The sequence below is a fragment of the Pithys albifrons genome, chromosome 10 (genome assembly GCF_047495875.1).
Source record: "Pithys albifrons albifrons isolate INPA30051 chromosome 10, PitAlb_v1, whole genome shotgun sequence".
Taxonomy (NCBI): domain Eukaryota; kingdom Metazoa; phylum Chordata; class Aves; order Passeriformes; family Thamnophilidae; genus Pithys; species Pithys albifrons.
The window spans coordinates 5,099,989-5,124,920 of record NC_092467.1 but is presented as its reverse complement, the minus strand read 5'-3'; the positions used below and the strand labels follow the sequence as shown (position 1 = coordinate 5,124,920).

Genomic DNA, 24,932 nt, shown 5'->3' with positions numbered 1-24,932 from the left:
TGGATTTCAGTGGTGCAGTGAGTTTCACAGTGGTGTAGTAATGGTCATCTTAAGTCAGACTGTTGGAGACGTCCTTCTAACAGAGGAGTTAAGTTAGAAAGTGAAGGATAGAGAGACTCGCTGAAAGATGAGGTGATTGGGGAGTGCAGGAGAGCTGCTGTGCTGTTGGCAGCTCGTTGGGAAGGGCATGTGGTTGTGTTGATTCCTGAGCGCATTTCCTGTGTCTGGTGCAGAACGTGGACAGCAAAGCCATGCGGGAGCAGCGGCTGGACCTGCAGCGCCGGGCGGCTGAGGCCGGCGACGATGACCTCATCCCCTTCGGAGACCGCCCAACCGTGTCGCGGTTCGGGGCCATCTCCCGCACTTCCAAAGCCATGTACCAGAGCTCCGGGCCCATGCAGGCCATGGCGGTGCAGGGACCTGCCACCAAGTCCATCATTCCAGGTACGACTGTGCTCTTGGGCAGTTTCAGTGCTACGGTGGAGTACAGGTTGAAGACAAGCCCTGTAAACTTGTCTCTTGTCTTAGAAATATAGCTGAGGTGTGTGTTGTGCCACTAAAAATAACTCCAGGTGGGGTTACACTGAGAAGCCTGAAGAAAGAGGCTGCCATTACTTTCTGAGTCACTTGGTTGTTCAGCCTGGCGAAGAAGGGGCTGAAGGGAGACCTCATTGCCCTCTACAGCTTAATCCCAAGGGGAAGCCTAAGGGCAGGCACTGATCTCTGCTCTGTGGTGAGCAGTGACAGGACCTGAGGGAATGGCACAGACAAGGCAGGGTTAGGTGGGATCTCAGCAAAAGGCTCTTCCCCCAGAGGGTGGTGGGCACTGACCAGGCTCCCCAGGGCAGTGGGCACAGCCCCAAGGCTGCCAGAGCTCCAGGAGTTGTCTGGATGATCCTCTCAGGGACAGGGTGGGATTGTTGGACTGTCTGTGCAGGGACAGGGATTGGATCCTTATGGGTCCCTTCCAGCTCATGATACTCTGATTCTGGCCTTTCTTGTCCAGTTCTGTGTTGGCTGAACTACTGGAAGGATAGTTTTGTAGTAATGGAACCATGTTTTCTTCCTGTTCACTGACAGACTACAGTCCTTATGGAACTCACGGCGGCTGGGGAGGCTCTCCATATTCTCCTCATCAAAATATACCTTCTCAGGGACGTTTCAATGACAGGTAGGAGTGCTCTATTTTTTCTTTGCCACCTTCTAGATTTTCTTTATTTTTGTTCTGTGCCAACTGAGTAAAGCTTTTCTCTTTTTGAAATCTCCTGATCTTTGCCTTTCTGATCCGGAAGGGAGAGGCTGTCCATGTCGGATGTGGCTGGTCACGGGAAGCCGTTGCCGTCGGCGGAGCGGGAGCAGCAGCTGCGCATGGAGCTGCAGCAGGTGGACCACCAGATCAGCCAGCAGACCCAGCTGAGGGGGCTGGAGGTTGGTACTGGCGCTGGGGCAGCGGGCAGGGGGCTGTGAGAGAGGGGGAGCTGCTTTCCATGGGCTCATCTTTCTCTGACTGCCACGATATTCAGTGGAAACACTTAATTCCATGCTGCCAGGCATCAGGACTGTGGTACAAGTGTCAGCCTCTGCCTGGCAGCAGAAACTTCACATGCAAATCAACACTGGGCTTGAATCTGCACTCTGGTCAGTCATACTTGCTGTCATTCTTTCTACTCCCTCTCTGTTCATCCCTCTACTCAGGAGCAAAATCATGGTGTAGATGCCTGTTCCTCTTGGCTTTACTGCTACTGGAATTGTCTGATTTTACACACAGAAAGCCATGACCTTCATCTGTTTCATGTTTGGCTTTGTGTTTGTACCTGTTTCTTCCTAAATAGCACAAGCCACAACAGTTAAAGTAAATATGAAATATATTTAGCTTGAGAAATTAAAGCTTGATAGTCTATGTCTCCTCACTTTTATTTGTAACAGAATTAATGAAGTGAAATCTTTATATATATTTTAGACAACAGAAGAAGTGTCAGGGCATAATGAAAGGATTGTTTTAGCAAACTGTAAGTTACTGTTTTCCTCTGAGGAAAAATCAGTAAATATTTACCAGAGAACTGCTCTGGGTACTTGAGCAACTCTTCATGTTAATGTTTTCACAGAAGGAATTGCTGTAATTAGTGGAGAGCAGCTTCTGCTGAAGCTACCTAAGAACACCTGTTAGAGGAGGGTTATTGCAGATTAGATGTCAGAGCCCCCAATTAAGTCCCAGCAGCAGTTGCAGTAATGTGCAATACTTACTCACTTGAAACATAACTTGTGTTCTTATGCTCTTGTTTGGGAACGAGAGGAGAAAATGTTTTAAATCCTGCATGTCTGCCTTTTCCATAATAGAAAAGTAATGGAAAGTTGCAAAACCTGTGAGTGGCCTTCCTCTCCTTCTCATGATTGCTGGGTTTGTGTCAGTGTTAAATCCTAGAGTTGAGTGTTGAGCCTTGATTTTACCATAATTTGAAGTTGGCAGAATTAGTCAATTATTTAAAGTAACAACAGCTTTCAGTTTATCTCTTGTGTTCAAAGCTGCAAGTAGATATTACAAATCCAGGAGGCTTCATTGGTTCACCTCTTACAAGATTGCAGCAATCACTTAATCCACTCAGAGCATGAAGAAGTAGATCATTCTGCTTTCTTCCCAAATGAATGAACACTTCTTGAAACCAGCCAGATACTGGGCTGTGTGCACTACCAGGTGTTGTGTTTAAATGCAGAGCACACAATTACAGAGCAGAGTCCCAAGTTAATTAACAGATCTTTTGACTGGCTGACATGGCAACTGCTTTTAGTAACTTGCAACCTGTGATTGACTGCAGCCACTTGACTCTCTCTGTTTCCTAATGTGGGACAGTAGAGAGCTGCTTATTGACATATGCAGCTCTCAAGATCTTTTATGTGATGTGGTAATAATTCTGGCTCTTTCATAGAATTTCATAAATTATACTGTAAAATAAAGCAACACATTGTCTTATCTGCTGCAATATTTTGTTAAACAAATAGCTCACAAAAGAGTAGTGGTTTTGTTCAGGGACTTAGTTATTAGAAGGGAGTGGTGTGTGAGGAAAACACATGCAAATTTATGACAGTGAAATGTATTTAACACTGCCTGTTTAAAAGTGAAGAGACATGTCTGTGTGTAAATAGACATGTTGAAACTTGCACTGGGGCCTTATGGAGCGTGAAGGGAAGGCTGGTTTTGCAAAGGAGCAATGCTGTGGCCGTGGAGCTGCCCCGTGCTCGTGTCTGTGCTCAGTGTGTGTGTGCTTGGCTTTATGCATTTAGGCTGTTAGTAACAGGCTGCTGTTGCAGAGGGAGGTGACTACCCTGGCAGGCCAGCCACAGCCCCCAGCCCCGCCTCCCAAGTGGCCTGGGATGATCTCAAGTGAGCAGCTGAGCTTGGAGCTACACCAGGTGGAAAGGGAAATTGGGAAGAGAACCCGTGAGCTGAGCATGGTGAGTGCTGGGGGGTGGGAGGCAGAGAGGTGAGGAGCTCTGTAACCCTGGCGGAAAGGCTGGCTGCCCACAGCTCAGTCATCCTTCTCCCTCCTCACCTCCTCATTGTTCAAAACCTCAGGAGAAGGTTTTCTGGAGTCTTCTTCATGAAGAACTTCACTTCTAGCCACTTAAAATGCTGTTATTTTGTTGCCATTGAAATAAGCATGGCACTGAAATTTTCTGGAAACTAGATGGTCTCCAAGGTCACTGTGCCATGAGTTCCATAAACTGCCTTAACATAGGAAGCATCATCTGCAGGTACAGCTGGTGTTCAGAAGTCTGTGTGCTGTTACAGTCTGTGGCCTTTGCTTGTTGTTACAAGGATCATCCCTTCCTTTTGGGAGATACTGTCCCAAGAGGATGAGCCAATCTTAGAGTCTGTTTTTGTCTCATGGCTTTTGTGGGTTACTCTGTGTGACTCCAGTTGACAGGCCTTCCTCATCAGCCCCAAGGGATGAAATCTCCACATCTTTTAACACATGGTTAAGGAATTTTTATCTGTCCTTTTTTTAAAGGAGAGCCAGTCTTCACTGGATATGAAAAACAAACTGGGCACCACTAAACAGGCAGAAAATGGACAATTAGAGCCACAAAGCAAGGTTCCAGCTGAGGACCTCGCACTGACATTCAGGTAACATGGGCCTTCAGTGTAACAGGAGAGTGATTTCATCAGGGTCACTCTGGTGTGAAAAGTTCCCCTTGCCTCACATCAGCTCTGATGGGGAAGCATCTACTAGGAAGAGAGGATACCAGTCAAGTTTTTTATATAGTCCAAGCATGAATTAAGGACTGCCTTAGTTGATGAGTAGGTGAGTGGAGTGAGTCTTAGATAAATTAATACAACAGAAGAGTTGCAGTGTCTGTCACACCAGGAGTCCATCTCATCAGTATTGGATGATTAGTGGGGAGGAGCAAGAGATGAACAACACCATGAAAGAAATGTTTGTCTGCTGTATTAGTTTCAAAGAAAATGTCCCAAATGTGAGAGGAAAGTTATTCCACCCTACCAAGGTTTGCCACGTGGATTTGCCTAGGAAGGTATGTGACTTTGAAACTAAGTTCAGTTTAGTTTGTAGGCAGTCGTCTTTATCTGTGGAGATGATGAGTTTCATTTCAGTTCACATTTAAGAGACAGTTGGAATAAGATGTTGGTTGGGAATGCTGGAAAACTCCACAGCAAGCATCTGTGTGTGTTCAGACTAGCACTGAACAGAGAAGCTCAGATGGCATTACATTTACATAACTTGATATGAGCAGTTGAGAATCTGGATATTTATTCAGAAAATGTGTCCCTCAGTTGCTCATGAGGTTTGCACTTTCTTCTTATAACAAACTCTTGAGTTCTGTGCTGCACCAGGAGATTGAAGCCCCTAGAGGAGGAACTAGTTTTTCCATATGGAGCTCTGAAATGTATTGAAATCCTGTCCTTTATCAAGAATAGTGTGGTCAGCAGGCCCAGGGCAGTGATCCTTCCCCTGGACTCTGCCTTGGGGAGGCCACACCTTGAGTGTTGTGTTCAGTTCTGGGCCCCTCAGTTCAGGCAGGAGATTGAAGGGCTGGAGTGGGGCCAGAGAAGAGCAACGAGGCTGGAGAAGGGACTGGAGCACAAGTGCTGTGGGGAGAGGCTGAGGAAGCTGGGGGTGTTCAGCCTGGAGAAGAGGAGGCTCAGAAGTGACCTCAGCACTGTCTGGAACTGCCTGAAGGGAAGTTCTGTCCAGGTGGGGGTTGGTCTCTTCTCCCAGGCACTCAGCAATAGGACAAGGGGGGCACGATGGGCTCAAGCTCTGCCAGGGGAAGTTGGAGAGCAGAAGAAACTTCTTTACAGAGAGAGTGCTCAGGCATTGGAATGGGCTGCCCAGAGAGGGGGTGGATTCCCCATCCCTGGAGGTTTTTCAACTGAGCTTGGCCGTGGCCCTGAGTGCCATGATCTGGTAAAGGGACTGGAGTTGGCCCAAGGGTTGGACTTGATGCTCTCGGAGGTCTCTTCCAACCCAATCAATTCTGTGATAACAACTATTTATATTTTTTACATAAAAATAAAAAACAAAACACATGAGGTAACCAATCCAGGTAAGTTAAATATTCTGGAGTGTGTGCACTGAAGTAATTTTCCTTGAAATAAATGAAAAAAGTCTCAATAATGACTTCTTTTCCCTCACTTCCCTTCTCTCCTCCTCCTCCCTCCAGCAGTGACGTTCCGAACGGATCCGCTCTGACCCAGGAGAACATTGGCCTCCTGTCCAACAAGGCGGCGTCGCTGAGCCTGGCAGAGGACCCCGAGGGCGGAGGAGAGGGGCAGGACTCGCAGCGGGCGGGAGTGACGCCCACGCCTGCCCCGTGAGCCGCCGGGCACAGCCCGCCCTCCCGCCGGGAGCAGCAGCAGGAGCAGCACCAGGTCCAGAGGCAATGTGCACAAACACAACTACTAGAAACAAATCCTGCACATAGTTCACATTAACGCATTTTTTAATTAAAAAAAATGAAAATTAGCAGTATCTGCAAGCAATTCAAATTAAATTTGTTTTTGTTCTGTGAATGAACTTTATTTTAATAACTTTGGACGCCTTGAATCCCAGGGCTTAAAAAAAAAAGATATTATATATATACTCTGTTTGATTAATTGTATGATCTTAATGAAGTAGGTTTTTTTCTTTTATTTTGGTATTATTACATACCCAGTGCATAATTCCTTATCACCTTAATGTCTCAATGACTAAAACAACATGGCCACTTCCTTGTATGGTTTAAAGGTAAAGGAGGAATAAGGGCTGGAGAGTAGCTGTGAATTGCAGTGTCAAAAGATGTGCAGCAAAATTCATTCTTAACAGAGTTCTTCCCCTTGTGGCCAGGAGCTGAACCCCAGCTAATTGTTTAAAGCATTGAAGTTAAACTATAGGTGACAGAATCCTTGCCTTTCAACAGACCTTGTGGTGATTTTTAAAGCTGGCATTGCTTAAGGTCTGTTTATGTTGGAAATTGGCACCTGAGAATCAACCTGTAGCTTGTCTGGATTGTCCTGGATTCTCCTTTCTTAGGAAAAATTTGCCTCAAAGTGATTACTGAAGATGCAGCACAGATCCTGCCAGAAGGACTAAGGAAATTGGTTTGATAGATTTAATGCTTCTCCAAATAGATGCCTTGTAAGCATAAGGTAGAGAAGCCATAAACCTTTGTTGATGTTTTCTTTAAAAAATTAAAGAAATGGGAGATTTTATTCTTGCTGCAAGTTTTTTGACTCCTTTGACACACACTGGGGTGAGACCCTGGATACGAAGAACTCGAGAATGATTTTCAAGTGCTGCTCCCTCTGCACCTCCTTGGCCTGTTCTAGTTTTTCTTTCTGGGTTCGACTACTAAATGGAAAAGCACTGGTTATGTAATAAATTACTGCATTGCTTTGGTTGGGTAAAGCAAGAGTTAATAAATTTTCTTGGGTTTTTAGTTTTTTTCCTTAACCTTAACTCCTGCTGAGGTCATAGCAACCTTGGGCTAAGCTTTGCATTCATCATACTGTTAAATAAAACAAAAGGGGGGGTGGGAGGGGATACAGTCCCACTATTGCCTACCAGTAGGAGAGTCCAAACAGAAGACTCTTTTGAGTAGCAATTATTTAATTTGCCCAGTCAAGGCACCGCGTTTATATACTATTTCACATTGAATTTGATTATGCCCTACAGACCTGGCTGGTCAAGGATTTGATACACATATTGGCTTGGGATTCGAGCTTTCTTTTTTATTTAAATAAAAATTTATATATAAGTATATATATACATATATACATAGTTATATCTGTATATATATTGGGTATGTTTTAAGAATTTTTTCGCATGAGCGCAGCTGTTGTGATCAAACGTCTGGGAGGCAGAAGCACTGAATGGAAATAAAGGCATTTTTCAGCGCACACACCCACGCTCTCCGTATGTCTTCACACGGGTTTACTTTGCTTCTAGTTGAACTTTGGCCTCTTCACTGCTCAGGGTAGCCTGAAGCTTGCTTTCTTCTAGCCCCTCCTAACTTTGGGCACAGAGCCCTCTTTGCAGCAGAGCAGCTGCCCCCCTGCCTTGCCCCATCCCTCCGTAGGTGCAGAGTGTTCCAGCCACTCCCCTGGAGCTGGGCAGGGCTGGGTGATCCCCTCTGAGTGCTCCCCTCCCTGCTCTGGGCATGGCCATGGCAAAGGGGTTCCCTGCCCACCTGCTCCCAAGTCACCTGGCACAGCCACCTGCCTTCTCCTCCCATCTCATCCTTCAGCCAGAGCACCGCCCTTGGGTCAGCCTTCCCCCTGGTTTTAATTAGTTTATTCCTTCCTGCTGTGTCTTCATTAACACAGGGAGCTCACCTTAGTTGAGATAATTAGTGTAATATTCTAATCTAGTAGGACAAGCCCAGAATGTTCCTTTTTTTGACCGCAGTAATTGTGGATGTAAAATTAATTTTCAAAGACGGTTACAATAGGTTTGACTCTGCAGATTCATTTGCAACACTAGGAAGACAATAGGGAGGGCAAAACCCTTTTAAACTTTTATTTAACTTGTTCCCTTATGTCTTGGGTTGAGCTAAACCTTGCCAGTTTAGGGATTATTCTTTTCTCCACTTTTCCTCCTGGGAGGAATTCTGTAGTAAGAGCTATTCAGTTTGCTGGCCTGCTTGCAGTGAGTAATGCTTCCAAAACCTGTGGATTAGAAAGGAGACCTTATTTGGTTTTTTTCTCCTTCATCCAGCTTTCTGTGCTGTACTTTGTGCATAGTGTCCTTGTTGTGATCAGTGTGTCCAGGTGAATGCCCTGTTTGCCCAGAATTATAGTTTGGCTTGTTAAACAACACGTTTAATATCTACTAACAATATTGATTTTTAGCTTTGTTTCTTCCCCTCCTCCTCTTAGCCTCTTTCTGCCTTTTTATTTTTTTGCAGAGTTGATTAAACAAGATGGACAGCAAAGTGTAGTGCACACTTTTAAGTCTGTTCTGGAAACTACACCTAAAACGTTCCCTTTCTGTGGAAAAACTGGGCAGACTTGGAGGAGAAATGGCTCTGTGTGCAGTGGCATCATTGGTGGCTACAGCAGTTAAGCAGAGAGTGAGCATGTCTGGAGGGGCTCTCTGTCCTGGTACACTCACTGCTGTACCCCATCCCTGTCCCAGTTGTACAGGAATGCTGCCTGCCTCTGAAATTGGTCACAGATTGGTTCAGTTCCCTCTCCTTGGGCAAGAAGAGGCAGGATTGCCATGGTGTCAGGGCACTGCTGCATCCTTTGGTAGGTAGGTGCAATTTCTCCTGCACCAGCCAGCTGTGAGCCCTCACTGATCCCTGTGGTCCACCCCCAGCACACACAAACCCCCAGAACAGAAGGCTTCAAGGGGAAGGTTGAGCTTCAGTATGTCAGTGATTCAGTCAGTGTAGAAATGTCTCTGTACTCTGTAATGTTACTTTCCTCCTCCTGTCAAGATTTCTTCTTTCTTTCCTGTGACCTGGTTTGTTAGTGGGAGAAATTTAAACTGTTTCTTCTGCCCCTCTTAGGTGCTGACATTTCAGAGTAGGGCTGGTTTCCTGTAGACCAGAGCTCTTTCCAAGCTTGCAGCACAGTTACCCCCTTCCTTCTCCAGCTCTTCTCTGCCTCGTCTCTCCTGGGCCTTCTCTCCCTTTGTGCTCTCCCTTTGCTCCCGTGGCCTGCCCGCCCACCCTCCCTGGTTGTGTAACAGTGACAGCTTGCTGCCTCACAACAGAGCATTCAAATGAATTCGCTTAGCCAATAACTTCTGTGAAGTTGCCTTTTCTAATGGTGTTATTACTCAGTGATGCACAAATGTGATATTGCCCCTACTGGTAGGCAAACGGGGGAGCTGTATAAACATGGTAAACTGCTGTTTTCTTTAAAGGAGAGCCAAAGACTTGTGCTTTACACTTTTGTTTTCCCTGGTGTAGCCATTTGGATTGTCAAACGTTTGTGGGGTATTGTGAGTTGACTGTATTATCCTAATAACAATTTCCAGAAGTTAATGATTGTCAAGCCTTGCCCATGCATTGAATTGTGGAAAATCATTCCATTTAGTCATACAATTTGCAATGTACTGAGATGTATCTGGAGTGTTGTGGTGTGTTTTCAGTCTCTCATGAACTCTCTCCGCTGATGGAATGGCTCATCTAGAGAGGGAGAAGGAACACAGAAATGTTACAATCCAGCAAGCCTTGTCTTTAAGTGTTTCAATCTGAATTGAATACTGATGGCAAATCTCTTCAGGTACATTAAAAGATAAATCTGTTTTACAGATATGACTGACTTTTAAGCCCATTGGAACCGAAAAGACTTGTCAAACTCTAGCATTGCATTAAATTAGATGTGGAAGAACCAAACTTGTATGGTCATATTGTCTCTTGACAGCACAAACTGAGTAAGGTGGGGCAGATTTTGTATTAGAAAGGGCCAGGAGTGAGGCTTTTATGGATAATACAAGAAGGCCACTTGCATTTCCGTTCCTTGGTCTCCTCAAACTCTTGCAGACTTGGTACTAATGTTTTTAGGTTCAGAGAGAAACTTTTAAGTCCCAGTAGCACAAACCCTCCTTTCCATTGCTGTTTATAGATCTGGACTATAACAAATCACACTTACAGGACTGAAGAACCCCAGTATAAAGTCTCTTTGCTGGACTGGCTGTTTCAGACCTGCTTTTGTGGTCTGAGAAATTCAGACCAGTGTTCAGGAGGCCCAAGGGCAGGAGTGCCAGTCACATTCTCTGCTCTGAAACAGGAAAACACCCAGACATACAAGCAGTGTGCAAGTTTTGTGCTTGTCTCTGTGTGTCTGAGAAGTATTTGTGGTTCTGGGATAGACAGAGGGAACACAGAGCAGTGCTGGGCCCTGATGGCACCTTCACACTCAGATTGTGTCATAATTCACTTCCCAAAACACAGCCCTCCATTTTGCCTCCTGATGTTGCTGATTTAAAGACAACCACAAAAGTCAGTGTGTCAGTGACTTAATTTCTTGTATCACAGTAAATCAAGTCCCCTGGATGAAAAAAACCCAAACAAACAGGAAGCAAAAGTTGTCTACACAATCACATAGACATGAAGTGGGAAAACATCTGCTTTGCTTAAGTGTAAACTGAGTTTTTGGGGGAGGTGAAGCAGATCTGAGCCCCCTTTGGGTACAGCCTTGGTACCAAGAGATGGGTGGTGGTCACTGTAAATCAACAAACAGGTTGTTCTGCAGCACAGACTGATTTTCTCTCACACCAAGCAGTCACTGAAATGTCCCAAACATCATTGGGGATTCTCTTCCCCATAGTCAGCTGTTCCCAACTGCATTATTTTCTGTTGGAATACCAGCAGATGGAGGAGGCTGGAGGGAGTTAGTTCAAGTTACACAACGTAAGTAGGGAATTTTGGGGAATGTTATTCCAGCACAGTGTCCTTACACAGTTAACATGTTCTCTTTGTTCTTCTGCAGGAAGAAGAATGTAATTGCTTAGTGTTGTCACAGTCTCTGAGGCACTTGTGATGCAGGTAGAGCTTAGTTATCAGGGAAAGGAGAACAGACTTAATGCTTATTTTGTTTTTAATTTTATTTCCTAATGGCAAGCATAATATCATGTTGTGGAAGGTCTTTGGTAAGCAAGGAGGCTGCAGCTTTTCTTGACATTTCCCAATAAAACAAGTACATGGCAATGTGGATTTGTCCACATCAGGAACATCCCAGTCATTTGAAGCTTAAAATACGTGGCCATAATATTCAAAATTGGATACCTGCAGCTTAGTAATGTGGATAATTAACTGATCTTTGCAATTCCAGTGAGTTTGTGTATGATTTTAGTGCAAATGTTCAGCATTTGAGAAGGTTTAGGTGGCTGGGTACACCCAGCAAGGCAGCTTTCCTTGGATATACCACTTGGATGTTTTCTTATGCCAGGAAACAACTGGTTCTAAGATCTGAAAGCTTTAGGGAAAACACAGTTACCAACTTAAATTTGAAAAATGCAGTCTTGGGAGAGATGGAGGCAACAGGTTGGTGTGGGGTCTCTGGAAATGAAAAGCATCAGACATGGTGGAATGACATGTGAGATGTATATGGGGAAAATATATCTGTAAGCAAAAAAAAATTTGTGGAATGTTTGATGTTTAAAAAATTGTTTGCTTCTTTGTAATGTTAAAAAGATTTTATTAATAGTTGTGTGTCAGACAGTACTCACAAGTCTTTGGCATCCAAACCAGATTGTGTATTGGATGGATCCCACAACTGGATGTGTGCACTGACCTCTTCATTTGTAGCTTTTTAGAAGGAAACACGGCACAGCCTTTGATAAATGTGGGAAGACACCTGAGAGGGAGGAGGAGAAGCCCCACTCACCCCAGAGCTGCTGCACAGCTCACAATTGGCACTGTTCATCCGCAGCCTCGGCAGTGAAGCTGCTCAACATGGGCAAATCAAATGATTTCTGGAGTTTTTCCTAATTTTAAGGAGTTCCCATCCCCCTTTGGCCTCTGCTTGCTGTGTGAGCAGCCTCCATGCTCAGAGGAGCTTTCCTTGTTGTCAGCTTGGCAGCTGTGCTGTGGCTTGGCTGTTTTCCCTGTTTTCTGTAGCTGGTGGTGTGGTGTCAGCTCTCTCCCCACTGTATTTGCTGCTGTGGGGGGAAAGAGGTGAGAAAAGGCACGTGTGAGAGGAGGGAGGAAGAACTATGGGATCAGACAACAACTCCCACCCCCTCTTTGAAACCATCCACTTCCAGTTGTGGGATTTCTCTATAGATGACTTTGTTTTCCTGGTTTTTGTAAGCCTGATTTTGTTTGATCTTGTTAGTTCCGTACAAGTCTCCCCGAGACATTCTGCAGTCATTATCACCTTTTTGGGTGGAGTTTATTTTTTATTTTGGTTTGTTTGGTTTTTTAAGTAACTTTTTAACATTGGTGCGTATATGCTTGGGATAGAGCTCATGTAATTTTCCAATCGTATTGATTGTATGTGATTGTGCCCTGCAGAGGTATATTTAACAGAAAATAAAATAAAGGATAGTCTAGGTAATAAAGGACACCACGAGGCTTGTTGAGTCAGGTCATGAACTATTTCTTGAATTCATTTAGGATCCTTGGTAAGTGAAATTCCCTGTGTGTTGTTCTCATGAATCAGTGCTAAACAAAACATCATTTGATCTCTCTTTCTGTTTGAACTCTTGTTTTTCTTTCTTTTCTCCTTCTCCTACTCTTTTCTGCTTCTCTTTTCCATCAACAAAAATTCTCACTCCTTCCTGGGAATGGCTGACTCTGGGTTGATATTGTGGATATTTATTGTTTGTAACTATGAAAACAGTAGGAGTAGAGATGAAGTAGAATGTATGAGAAGAATTCCATACACTGAATTCTTTGCAGGTTCAGGGGGATTTTGGAGTCTTGCACATACAGGCCTGGCCATGGGGAGATGTTCAGGGGCACACAGGGAGTTGGTGCCTCTTGTCCAGGAGAGGTTGGATGCTTTGCTACCTTTGGGAAAAACTGATGACAAAGGGAGTAGAAGAGAGTTCTCTGTATCCAACTCCGTGTCTTCACTCCTGCAATTACTTTTTAAACTTGAAAGAAAAGCCTCTTAGATACTGTGCTGAGTTGGGGCAGAGTGGATTGAAGGAGGCAAAAGGATCCAGAGATCTGAAAGTCAGTATGTCTCCTTTATTTTACCTTCAAGACTTAGAGCCAACACTGTGTGAAAGCACAAGGGAGTGGAGGCCTATTGTGTGTCCATGGTGGTTATACTGAAAAAGCCAATGATGAGACCCCGATATCAGCTCAGTTGGTTAGAACTTGGTTGTGATAATGCCAAGGTCATGGGTTCAATCCCCTGTGTGGGCCATTGACTAAAGAGTTGGACTTGATGGTCCTTGTGGGTCCTTCCAACTCAGAACAGTCTGTGATTCTGTGAAATGTCATTTCTGGAGTCTCCACCTCGCTTTTCTCCCTCTTAAAGCTGCCTCAACCTCACCTTGCTCTCACATGGTGTCTAAGGGTCCTTTGAGTTGCAGGTTGAACAAAAAAGAGTGGAAAGGTGGTGATTCACCATTTGGTTTGTAAATAGATGGAAGTGTCTAGAAGGTCTTACCTGCTTTTCTGTCAGCATTTATATTAAATGATAAATTACTGGAGAACACTTTGAAATATCTCTCGTTTTCTGTCTGGGATGAATGTGCATTCTTCTAAACTTTGTGTGAGGTGTAGGACTGGTCACACTGTCTGTCTGCAGGGCAAGGTGTGTTTGTTCTCTGCTGGGCTGGGGTGTAAGAGATGCCAAATAGAAGCCACATGTCTCTCCTTGGTCTGGTCTGTTCTCCTCTGACTCCACCTGCAAACAGAGTGGCTCCTCCTGTGTTCCCCAGAGGAGAAAGGAGACTCAGAACAGTGTTTTGTGAATCTCTGTGTACCCCAACCCAAACCAAACCCTTCAGAGCAAGGAGCGAGCAGTGCTGGTCTGATGTTGAGCCTGCTTTGGAACTTGCCTTAAAGTGATGAAGGTTTGCCCCACAGTCTTCTCTGTAGGTTTTCATCTTCTGTCACTCCTTTTAGAAGGCTTTAACAAGTCATCATCTGGCCATAAATCTGAAACTGGCCAAACCAAAGCTGCTGCTTTGCTGAAAAACTTCCTTCTCCTATCCCAGGGCAGGCACAGCCTTCTGCCCTTGGAGTTTGTACATGGTGTTGGTTTCTATTGCCTTCAGTTCTGAGCCCAGGCACCTCTGATCCAGCCTGGAAGGGGGCTGGGCTGGGCTGAAGCTCATCACTGCTCCTTGCTAGGCCTGCTCACACTTCCACCTTCCTTGCTGGATGTCCACAGCATTCAGTTCCTACAAAAGGAATTGTATTCATTGGGAAATCCAGCAGAAAATGGGCTGTCGCTGTTGGCAATGGTTTCCTTTCCCTTTGCCTTGCTAGTCTGAGGATCCAGGATGTTCATGTAGTCACTCAATTAGGAAGAAAAAAACAACCCATTGTATTCCTACAGTGGTTGGGTTTCAAAAGTCCCTGAAGTGCTGTGGAGAGTCAGGTCCCCCTGGACAGAGCAGTGGGTGCTCTGCATCTAAAGAGATCTGGGGAAACTGGGATTTTTTGTTTTATTGGAAAAGAGGGAGGACTGAGTTCAAGTGGATGGTACCTACTGGGAAATCTTACTGCCTCTAGGTGTGGGTGCTGGGATAGAAGGGAGCTGGAGAAGGCTGGAGCTTGGGATTCTGTGAGTGCAGGAGTTGTCTGCCCTGTGCATCACTGTAAAATTCAACAGTGAGCACCCAAAGCACAAACCAGATTAAGGAAATTTGTGTTCCTCACCACTCAGGTGTATTTAAGAGCTGTTTCTTTCCAACTAGAGGATCTTCAGTTGTTTCTGTAACCTCCTTCCTCGTAACTCTGAACTCAAGCTCCCTGTGTTCTGGACTGCAGGTATGGGAGAGACTAAATCCAAGGCCTGATGGTTTATATCTCTTGCCCCAGGCTGCCAGGCTTTGGTGCTCAATGGGCTCGAGCCCCTGGTCTCTGCTTTGGGCCTGGGAGCAGCAGCTTTTGGAGAAAAACAGCCCCTCCACTGGAGCAGAAAGGGCAGTGAATGGTTTGTATGAACACACTGGCCATCTTGGATGTTTCCTCAGGGACTCTGCTCAGGTGTGAGTGCTGGGCTGTTGCTGGGAGCTGAACCAGCGATAAATCACCATTTACATGCTGTACTCAAAAAGCAGATTTACCCTGGGAAGGGATGGCTTGGGCAGCTCTGTGGCATGTGCAAAACAACAGGTGTTTGCTCTTGGCTTAACTGCTTTAAACTGCCTTGAGAATTGGTGACTGTAAACCTGTGCTTGGATGTCTGCCTGGGTGTGGAGCATCCCTAACCCACCCCAGAGACCCTGGGGCCTGCCAGCATGGGAGTTACCTTGGGAAATTAATCCAGCAGCCAGCTGGAGCAGTGAGGGGTACAGAGCACAGGCCCTTCCTTTCCCATGGGGAATGTTTGACAGTATCTTTCAATTTATTTCCACAATATTTGTCCCTCTTAGTTATATCCCCTACTGGTGTAGTAAAGTCTTTTACTCCCCCCAAGCCACTTTGCAGCTGCATTTCCCATGCAGGGCTGGGCTCCTTCTGGAGGCCAGAACAGGGCAGGTGTGGCACTTGCTGACCTGATGCTCAGGGGACAGTACTGTGGAGTTTGTAGAGCAGCTTCATCACAGGTCAGAAATGGTTGTTGCTCAGTCACTGCCATGTGGATCTCAGCTGGACACAGGGGAGCTGCTGTTAATCCTCAGCCTTCCAGCTGTGCAAGTGAAAGGTCCTACAATCTCTGAATGTCTCAGCTGGAAGGGACCCACAAGGATTGTCAAGTCCAACTCCTGGCCCTGCACAAGGCACCTCCACAATCCCACCCTGTCCCTGAGAGCATGGCCAAGTGCTCCTTGAGCTCTGGCAAGTTTGGGGTAGTGACCAATTCCCAAGGAGCCTGATCCAGGTGAGTGTGTTTAAGATGGTACTTGAAACTTCAGATGGTGCAGTGGAGCAGCTTCCCCCAACCTGTGCCTACTGGAAATGGGGGACAGGTGGCAGGGCTTGGGACAGGGTGGGGAAACTTTGCTAAAACTACGAGGTACCCAAGTGAGAATTACACATACCTTGGACCATCACATTTTTATTTGAACTCCTGAAAGCTTTGGGGTTTCTCTCATGGGATAAGCAGTTAATTTGCTGTTGGCAGGAGCTGAAAGCATCTGGCACTTGTGTGGGGAAGGTGGTCGAACTTTCCCTTGTCAGATTGAACTTTAAAACCTCTTTCAAACTAAACATTGCTTTTTTGCCTCCTCTTTGCTTAACCTTCAGCAGCTGGTCATCAGCCTTTGGCCTCAGCATCCTACTCCCCTCCCACTGTCCCCTGCTGTTGTCTCAGCTCTGCTTGAGCACAGAAATCCAGTGGGGAAACAGCTTTGGGCTCAAGCAAGACTGTTCTTTTAACAATTTGCATTTACATCCTAAAAGTAGAAGGCTGGAGGTACAGGGGCAGGTAAGAGAAACAGATTCTACTAATCTTTCATTGTGAATTAATTCCTTGTAGCAGGTTCTTTTCCCTTTATAGGAGCCTATGAATTGTAGCTGCTGCCACAGTTGGATCTTTGCTCTTTTTTAGAGGATCCTCCCTCCCATCCCAGGTCCCACGAGGGCTGATTTCTGTACAGCTCCCTACAGATCCTGCTTGGCTTTCCTCCCCAACCTGCAGCAATGCTTTGTGCTGTGGAGAGCAGTTCCTAAGGCCAGGATGTCCTGAGAAGTCTGGACTGTAACAGAGCACTGCTGGTTTGCTTTGCACTCTGAGTTTGAATGTGAGGTGGTGGGGAAGGTTTCTCTGCAGCCGAAGTTCATCTCACAGTGGTTTGAGCTGCTTCCCTTTAGCTGGGCTCTGTAGCACAGAGGGATGGTCTCAGGCCCACCAGTACCCCAGGAGGTGCAGTAGGTGCTGGGTGTCTCTGCTGCCCTGCAGCCATGGGGAGCAGTGGGATGGACACAGCCTGTGCTGGCCAGAGCCCAGCTGTGTCACAGCAGCCACGGGATGGGGGAGCTTCTCGATGCTTCCCCACACTTCTCACTTTCAGCTGAATCAGCAACTTGGTTCTTGGCTTTCTGCTCCTCTTTTTGTTGCTTCACCCCTGTAGGAGCCTTTACTAGTTTCTGCATTCTCCCCTGCCAGTAACCCCTTTCATGCAGTGCTGTTGTGGGAATACTTTGGGATCCATCCAGGATGAAAGCTGTTGACACACGGAGTGGGTAGCAGTGCTGCAGAGGAAAAGGGAGTGTGGAGGAGCTGTGGGGGGAGGAGGAGTGGGTTTGGCCAAGTGCTGGCCTAAGAAATAGCAAAGACTCTTGCCTGTAAGAGAGAAGATGGGACATGTCAGGGGCCAGGCCAGCCTTAGTGGATGGTAAAGTTGATATAAGGGTTTACCATGAAGTCCTGTGACTCCTCTAAACTGACAGCCCAGTGTTTCCCATTTGCTCAGGACAGGGTGAGGATGAGGTGCTCTCTCCTGTGCTTTGGTGTTAAATGTACAATGGGATTAGCAGCAATGTGGCAGACTCCACGAGCTGCCCCTGGCGTGGCAGGAGCAGGGATTTGTCCCTGTACAGGCATGTCAGGACGTACCTTTCCCTGGAGGAGAGGGGAGTGACAGGGCAGGGACTGTGGTGGGGTTGTGCTTTCTGTTGTGGCCAGCAGGACTCAGTGTGGTGAGGGAGGGCTCTGCTCCTGGCCTAGAGCTCTGCAGTGTGCTTGGCTTGTTGCTGGCTGATTCTTCCTGTGAGAGGGAAAGGCTCGGAAGAGAGATGCTTCCTGGAGTGCTTTCAATTGTCTGAATAGTTTTCCTTTCTCTTGCCCTCCTGCCCTGGGTGTTGGGTTTTGTTTCTGCATTGGTTGACTTTCCCTCCCCTGTTGGATTTTTTTGTGCTTTGTGGTGTCACATCTCTCCTGAACCTTTCAGGAGGTAACTGTTTTTCATTACCAGCGAGAGCTGTGGCTGTGGCCTGAGTGAGGCTGCCTTGTTTTGCATGTTTTCTCACAGTCCTTGTTGCTGTGCTGTCAGTGGATAGAGAGGGGCCCTTGGGGCTCTGCACAGTCGTGGTGCCAGATGAGGTAATTTCTGCTTCTGCAGAGGAACTGGAGCAGAGATGAAATCATTGCCCAATAGCCCAGGGAGGGGGTTGTGGAAGAACCCAGAGGTCTCCCTCATCCCATATCAGCCCTTCTGATCCTGCTGTTTTCCTCCCACAGGTGCTGGCCCACCAGCACTGCAAAACCACAGACACAGAGGCCACCAGTGATATTTAAGTTAGTTTCTCAGGAGGCAATGCTTGGTAGCCATGCAGTGAGTATGTGGGGGCAGGCAGAGACCTACCCAAGTTAGACACATGTTGGAAAAAGCCTCCTGTGGCAGACAAGTCCTGGGCAGGCTGCCAGCCCTTCCCAGCAGTTGTTTCCCAAGCTGTTGTGGCTGTGGTGCGTGAGCTTCCTCCCCCAGGGATGTGGACAGACAGGGGGTCATGGACAGGGCACCTCAGAACCCCAGGGCACAGGATGTGCTGTGTGGGCACTGGGACAGTGGGGGAGGCCTTGCTGCCAGAGTTGGGGAGGTGGGAGTCAGGAGGAATCCTTCCCTGGGAGGGTGGGCAGGCCCTGGCACAGGTGCCCAGAGAAGCTGTGGCTGCCCCATCCCTGGGAGTGTCCAAGGCCAGGCTGGACAGGGCTTGGAGCAACCTGGGCAGGTGGGAGGTGTCCCTGCCCATGGCAGGGGGTGGAGTGAGATGGGCTTTAAGGTTGTGTCCAACACAAAGCACTCCATGATTCCGTGTGCTTTAGCAAAGATGGAAAATATAAATTATCTCTGCCTTGCTGGGAGATTTTCAGAGACCTGCTTTTGCTGGAACATGGTGGTGACCATTATCCTGCCCTCCCCAGGAGGTGGTGTGAACTTTGCATAGGAATGGCTGGGATGCACCAGCTATACCAGACATGCTTATACAATACATTTTTGTGGGAATTAAAGATGCTCAGTGCATGGAGGGACCAACTCCCCTGGAGACCTCTTCCTTACCACCTCTTTCCTCCACCATAGCCATTCCTGCATCAGTAACTGAAACAGTGTAAAGCTGAGGTGAGCCTGGGGAAACACCACAAGGGCAGGCTCCCTCCACTGTAGCAGCCTCACTGACTGGTAGGGAGGACTCAGAAGTTCAAGTCATCTATTCTTGTTCAAACTTGAGCCTGGTGCTAAAAGGGGGCACCCAGGGCACTGGGAAAGCCCTGTTTTCAGTGTATTGCTTCTAAAAGCAGTGTGTGCTTCAAGGTATATTTGTTGTGCTGGTGTCTGTCTGTCCTCCTGGTTTATCTGTCCTGCAGCTCAGGGACAAAGGGCCAATTGGAGGGGCCGTGGAGCTCCTGTCACTCTGGTGTTGGCTGGAACAGGTGATGTTGGCTGGGGTTGTTTAGCCTGGAGAAGAGGAGGCTCAGAGGTGACCTCAGCACTGTCTGGAACTGCCTGAAGGGAAGTTCTGGCCAGGTGGGGGTTGGTCTCTTCTCCCAGGCACTCAGCAATAGGACAAGGGGGCACGATGGGCTCAAGCTCTGCCAGGGGAAATTGAAGTTGGAGAGCAGAAAGAAATTCTTTGGTGCTCAGGCTTTGGAATGGGCTGCCCAGAGAGGGGGTGGATTCCCCATCCCTGGAGGTTTTTCAGCTGAGCTTGGCCGTGGCACTGAGTGCCATGATCTGGTAAAGGGACTGGAGTTGGCCCAAGGGTTGGACTTGATGATCTCGGAGGTCTTTTGCAACCCAATCCATTCTAGGATTCTATGTCTGAGTACTCTTCCCACTCCAGGGCCATGGCTGTGTGGGTGCTGTGTCTCCTGGCGCTGTGTGGGGTGGCTGCCCCTGAGCCCCACACCGTGGGGGACGTCTGTGCCGCCAAGCCCCGCGACATCCCCGTCAGCCCCATCTGCATCTACCGCAACCCCGACAAGCGGCTGCAGGAGGGCGAGGGGCAGGAGCCAGCCAAGGAGAAGCTCCCGGAGTTCACCAACCCCCGTGTCTGGGAGCTGTCAAAGGCCAACTCCCGCTTTGCCATCGTCTTCTACAAGTACCTGGCTGACTCCAAGGACGGCGGGGAGAACATCTTCATGTCGCCCCTCAGCATCTCCACGGCCTTTGCCATGACCAAGCTGGGAGCCTGTGGCAGCACCCTGCAGCAGCTCATGGAGGTTGGTGGGCATTCCTCAGCCTGTCCCTGCAGCAGGGATGAACAGGAAAGGTGCTGTGGCTGATGGCTGCAATCTGGGCCAGGGCAGCTCCCTCCCTGCCTTGGGGATGCATTTACAGAACCACAGAATGGTTTGGGTTGGAAGGGACCTTGAAGCTCAGTTCGTTCCACCCCCTTGCCGTGGACAGTAACACCTTCCACTAGACCAGGCTGCTCCAAATCCCACCCAACCAGGCCTTGAGACCTTTAAACAAAGCCCTGGGAAGGAGCAGACAAGTGTCTTGTCTCTGGATTTATTTAGATACCAGCTCTTTCCCCTGACTCCCTATTTAGATCCAGCATTCAGGATGGGTTTACTGGGTTTTAATCTGGAGGAAAGGAAGCCTATTTGGGAGATGAGGGAAGGGAATGGGAACAGTTTGTTTCTTACAGATTGGGCAAGCATGTGGCTAAGCCTTTCTTTATGCAAAAAGCAGGAAAAACTGTGACATCAAGTCCCTTTGGGAGAGGCTCTCTTTCACATTCCCTCTCTCTGCCCTGGGACAAAAATCAGACACATGGGAGACCCTGCAGTTCACCTGACTGCCAGGGCATGGGAGCCTGTACACAAGGAGCCTCTCCCTCCAGCTGTGGCTCCTCTAAACTCGGGGATTAGTTCTGGGCCTGGACTGAGAGGTAATCCTGAGTTCTGGCTCTACCATGGGACTAATTCACTCCCTGCCTGTCCCACCACCCCTCTCACTGTCAGACCTGCCCAGCTGGCAGCTGTGAGTGCACTCATGTCCCATGTGGGGTTTGGTGCTGCCTGTGCTTTCCTCTGTAGTGTGAGCCCTCAGCCCAGAGGGGTCTCTCTCCTGTCAGTAAGGTGTGGATCAAACTGCTCTGCTTGTCCCCACTGCTGTCCTTACAGAACCTGCCTCTGGAACCTGTGATTGGGCTCTCCTGCCATTATCTACACAACCTGAGCAGAGCAGTGACCCACATCTCCAAAATACTCATGCCTTCCCCTCTGGGAGCTTCTTCCCACTTGAAAGGGACCCTTCATCCACCTGCACTCTTAATCTCCCTTTTCCCTGTGAAAGGACCAGCACCACCACCTTTGCCTCACAGGAAGCAGCACCAGCCACCCTGCCTGTTCACCAAGGGCAGTGTGCTGTGGGACTTTCTGTGCCTTAAAAGCCTGAGGCTGGATAGCAGTGGACAAATCATAACTTTCCTTCCAGCTGGCAGCTGGGAGCAGATAAAAAAATTCCTTGTGCTGCAAAAATCTACCCTCAAAACGATTGCTACATGTTCCCATTCCCTGTAAAAATAGATAAGATGTACCAGAGTTACTCAACAGGCCATGAGAATTCCTCCTGGGAAGGAGCAGCCTTTGGCATTGTCATGGGAGGGTTTAGCACAAACCTTGTGAGTCCTCCCGTGACCTGGTGTGACCTGAGAGCTGCTTCCAGGCCCTGCTGGTGCAGTGCTCATCCCTGGGCTGTGGTAGCACTGGGGGAAGCTGGAACTGGGCAAAGGCAGAGTATTGGGAGCAAGGCAGCCAGAGTTAGAAGGAGGAGCAGCGCCTCCATGTCTCAGCAGGGTTTAAGCCTCCACTTGGACATCCAAAGGAGATCTTGGGCTGGTGGGTTGTTGATTTTGTGCAGCTGTGGATTCCCAATTGCACAGGGAGGGGAAGCTCTGAGTGCCTGCACATTTCCTGGCTGCTGAGGCAGGGGCTGCACCACCACTTGCTGTGGGGCCTGGGAGCACAGGAGCCTGCTCATGGATTCCTTCTCACTGTTTGGCTCCTGCAGGTCTTCCGGTTTGACACCATTTCGGAAAAGACGTCAGACCAGATCCACTTCTTCTTCGCCAAGCTGAACTGCCGCCTGTACAAGAAAGCCAACAAGTCCTCGGAGCTGGTGTCGGCCAACCGCCTCTTCGGGGAGAAGTCCTTGGTCTTCAACGAGACCTACCAGAACATCAGTGAAATTGTTTATGGAGCCAAACTCTGGCCTTTGAACTTCAAAGTGGGTTTGAACTACTGGAGATTTTGCTTTTGTGTTTGGTCTGCCCCCTCGCCATCCTTCTGCTTGTGCTGCATCCCTCTCTTCTCCCCAGAGGAAGTGCCCTGCTCTGAGTGTGTGGGGTACAAGTGAAGGCAGGAGGAAGTCTGGGATATGCAGCTCCTGTTCTCCCAGCTCACTATTAACCACAGCCACATCCCCACTCCTCATTAATAATGGAGATGCTCTGTGATTCACTTGGTTAAAACTTGGCTGTAATAATGCCAAGGTCATGGGTTCAATCCCCTGTGTGGGCCATTGACTGAAGAGTTGGGCTTGATGATCCTTGTGGGTCCCTTCCAGCTCAGAGCAGTCTGTCTGTCTGTGATGGCTGAACCCCACAGCACTACACTGGGAGCAGAGTTCTCCCCCTGCACAGTGAACCTGTCTCCTGCAGAAGGGTACAAAGAGGTGTTTAAAACCCTTGGCTTAACCATTTTTTGGTCTTTTCCTTCAGGAGAAGCCTGAACTTTCCAGGGAGATCATTAATGAGTGGGTGGCTAATAAGACAGAGAGACGAATTACAGAAGTGATCCCAGAAAGAGGTATTGATGATCTCACTGTCTTGGTCCTGGTCAACACCATTTACTTCAAGGTACGGCTGACAAAACTGGGGGAGCAGCTCCCTTCCCAGGGGGCGACATGGTGCTCATGTCTGCCCTCCCCCTCTCCCTTTTAGGGCCACTGGAAATCACAGTTCCCAGCTCCAAACACAAAACTGGATGTATTTACTAAAGCCAATGGTGAGACCTGCAAAGTCCCAACGATGTACCAGGAGTCCAAATTCCACTACGCCTTCATCCCCCAGGACAAAGTGCAGGTGCTGGAGCTGCCGTACAAGGGGGATGACATCACGATGGTGCTGGTCCTGCCCAGCACCGGGACGCCGCTGGAGGAGGTGGAGCGAGCCCTGACGTTGGAGAGGCTGCAGAGCTGGATAGATGCCACCAAGGAGGTGTCTCTCTTTGTTTACCTCCCTCGCTTCCGTGTCGAGGACAGCTTCAGCCTCAAGGAGAAGCTGAGGAAGATGGGGCTGGAAGATCTCTTCAGTCCGGAAAACGCCAGACTCCCAGGTGAGGTGGGGAGGGGGCAGGCATTCCTCCAGGGCATCAGGTGCAGCTGCACATGAGGAACAAGAACATGAAAGCATTTAGATGTTGCTGCAGTCAGTGATGGGCCCTGCTCAAGCCCCACCATGGATACACAGCCCTGCTCTGCACTGAGCACAGGGCAGTTTGGCAGTCAGTTGTACGTGGGGGAGGATATTTTTGTTTCAGGCCAGCCATGCCTCCTGCCCGGCCCCAGGCCATGAAGGAGGGGGAGCGTGTTCTCTCCTGAGCTGTGTCTAAACTTGGGTTTACCTTTCTCCACCTTGCACTGCAGGAATCATCGCAGAGGGCCGCACAGACCTGTACGTGTCCGAGGCTTTCCACAAAGCCTTCCTCGAGGTGAGCCTTCTTTGTCCCACGGTGTCTTCCCCTTGGTTTTTAAAATCATGTAGCATTAAAAGCAAAAATAGCTCTGAACCCATGGTCTGGGTTCCTCAGCAGTCTGGGGTTTTGGAAGGAGGGGAGGAGGACAGGCCCTCTCCATGCTGCATAATGCCTGTGTGTCACTCCATCCTCTCCCTTGGCTGGCAGGTGAACGAAGAAGGCAGCGAGGCATCAGCTGCTACAGCCGTCACCGTCTCCGGCCGTTCCTTCCCCATGAACAGAAGGATCTTCAACGCCAACAGGCCCTTCCTGCTTTTCATCCGGGAAGCCGCCCTCAACACCATCATCTTCATGGGCAGGATAGCTGATCCTTGCTCCTAAAGGGGCTGGGAGGGCCTTGCCTCTCCCTCCTGTGCCTTGGGAAAAGGGCAGGGGGGTATTGCCACAGAGCCCAGGCTGCTCCTGGGGTGGTTGGTCTTGCTGTTTGGTGCCAGCTGCAGGGAGGGACTGCATCGGGCTGGGCTGTCCCTGCTCCTCCCTGCTGTGCTGGGTGAGGGGCTCTCAGGGCACCTCACCTGCTCCATCCTCCGTGCAAAGGGAAGCTGAGTTTCTGGCAGCACCCAAACCCGAGTCCAGCACCGCTGTCCTTCCCTCGTCCAACCCTCCTCCCTTTCAGGCCTCAAGCTGTAACTCTGATCCCTGGTTCATTAAAACCTGTAGATCTGTATGTGACAGACTGATCTCTGAATGCACAGTTTGCACTAAGCCACCTCCTGGACTTACTTTAACTTTCCCTTTCCAACAAATGGGCCCTTCCCTGCACTTCCCAGTCCTGGCAGAATGACCCCACACTGGAGAGGTCAGTGGAACAGCAGCAACCCCAGGGCTTATGCTGGCTGGGCCAGGCACGTCCTTGCACAGCACTGTGTGGAAGAGCTGCCAAAGAGCTGTGCCCTGCCTGCCAGCAGCTCTGGTGTGTCCAGCGTGCTCAGAGTCACCAGGGACAGTCTTGCACAGCCAACGCTTTGAATCTCTTTTGTAATATTAAACCTTGAACTAGCTAACGGTTTCTGTGGCAGGTGAGGTAACCAGTATCTATAGCTTTGTTAGAAATCTTATTTCACATGCCAGTTTACTGCAGGAGATGAGGTGTCCTGGTGTGCTGCTGGGCCACACGTGTGGCCTCTGGTCCTCTCAAGGTGGCTGCACT

At 48.5% G+C, this 24,932-nt stretch overlaps 1 protein-coding gene across 4 annotated transcripts in view; it reads left to right on the top strand.

The window, feature by feature from the left end:
- RC3H1 (ring finger and CCCH-type domains 1) overlaps positions 1-24,449 on the top strand; it is a 78,810-nt gene extending 54,361 nt beyond the window's left edge. Inside the window, exons 14-24 of one of the 4 annotated variants that reach the window (XM_071565832.1) lie at positions 234-444; positions 1,081-1,171; positions 1,293-1,428; positions 3,307-3,450; positions 4,008-4,123; positions 19,861-20,239; positions 22,038-22,253; positions 22,747-22,884; positions 22,969-23,362; positions 23,673-23,737; positions 23,930-24,449. In XM_071565832.1, the coding sequence (XP_071421933.1) occupies positions 234-444; positions 1,081-1,171; positions 1,293-1,428; positions 3,307-3,450; positions 4,008-4,123; positions 19,861-20,239; positions 22,038-22,253; positions 22,747-22,884; positions 22,969-23,362; positions 23,673-23,737; positions 23,930-24,103 (2,064 nt within the window). In that variant the 3' untranslated portion in view covers positions 24,104-24,449. Of the gene's footprint in view, positions 1-233; positions 445-1,080; positions 1,172-1,292; positions 1,429-3,306; positions 3,451-4,007; positions 4,124-5,679; positions 7,022-16,323; positions 16,505-19,860; positions 20,240-22,037; positions 22,254-22,746; positions 22,885-22,968; positions 23,363-23,672; positions 23,738-23,929 lie in introns of those variants that run through there. The other 3 variants (XM_071565831.1, XM_071565830.1, XM_071565829.1) reach the window with 3 other exon arrangements.
- Positions 24,450-24,932: the final 483 nt, after the last annotated feature.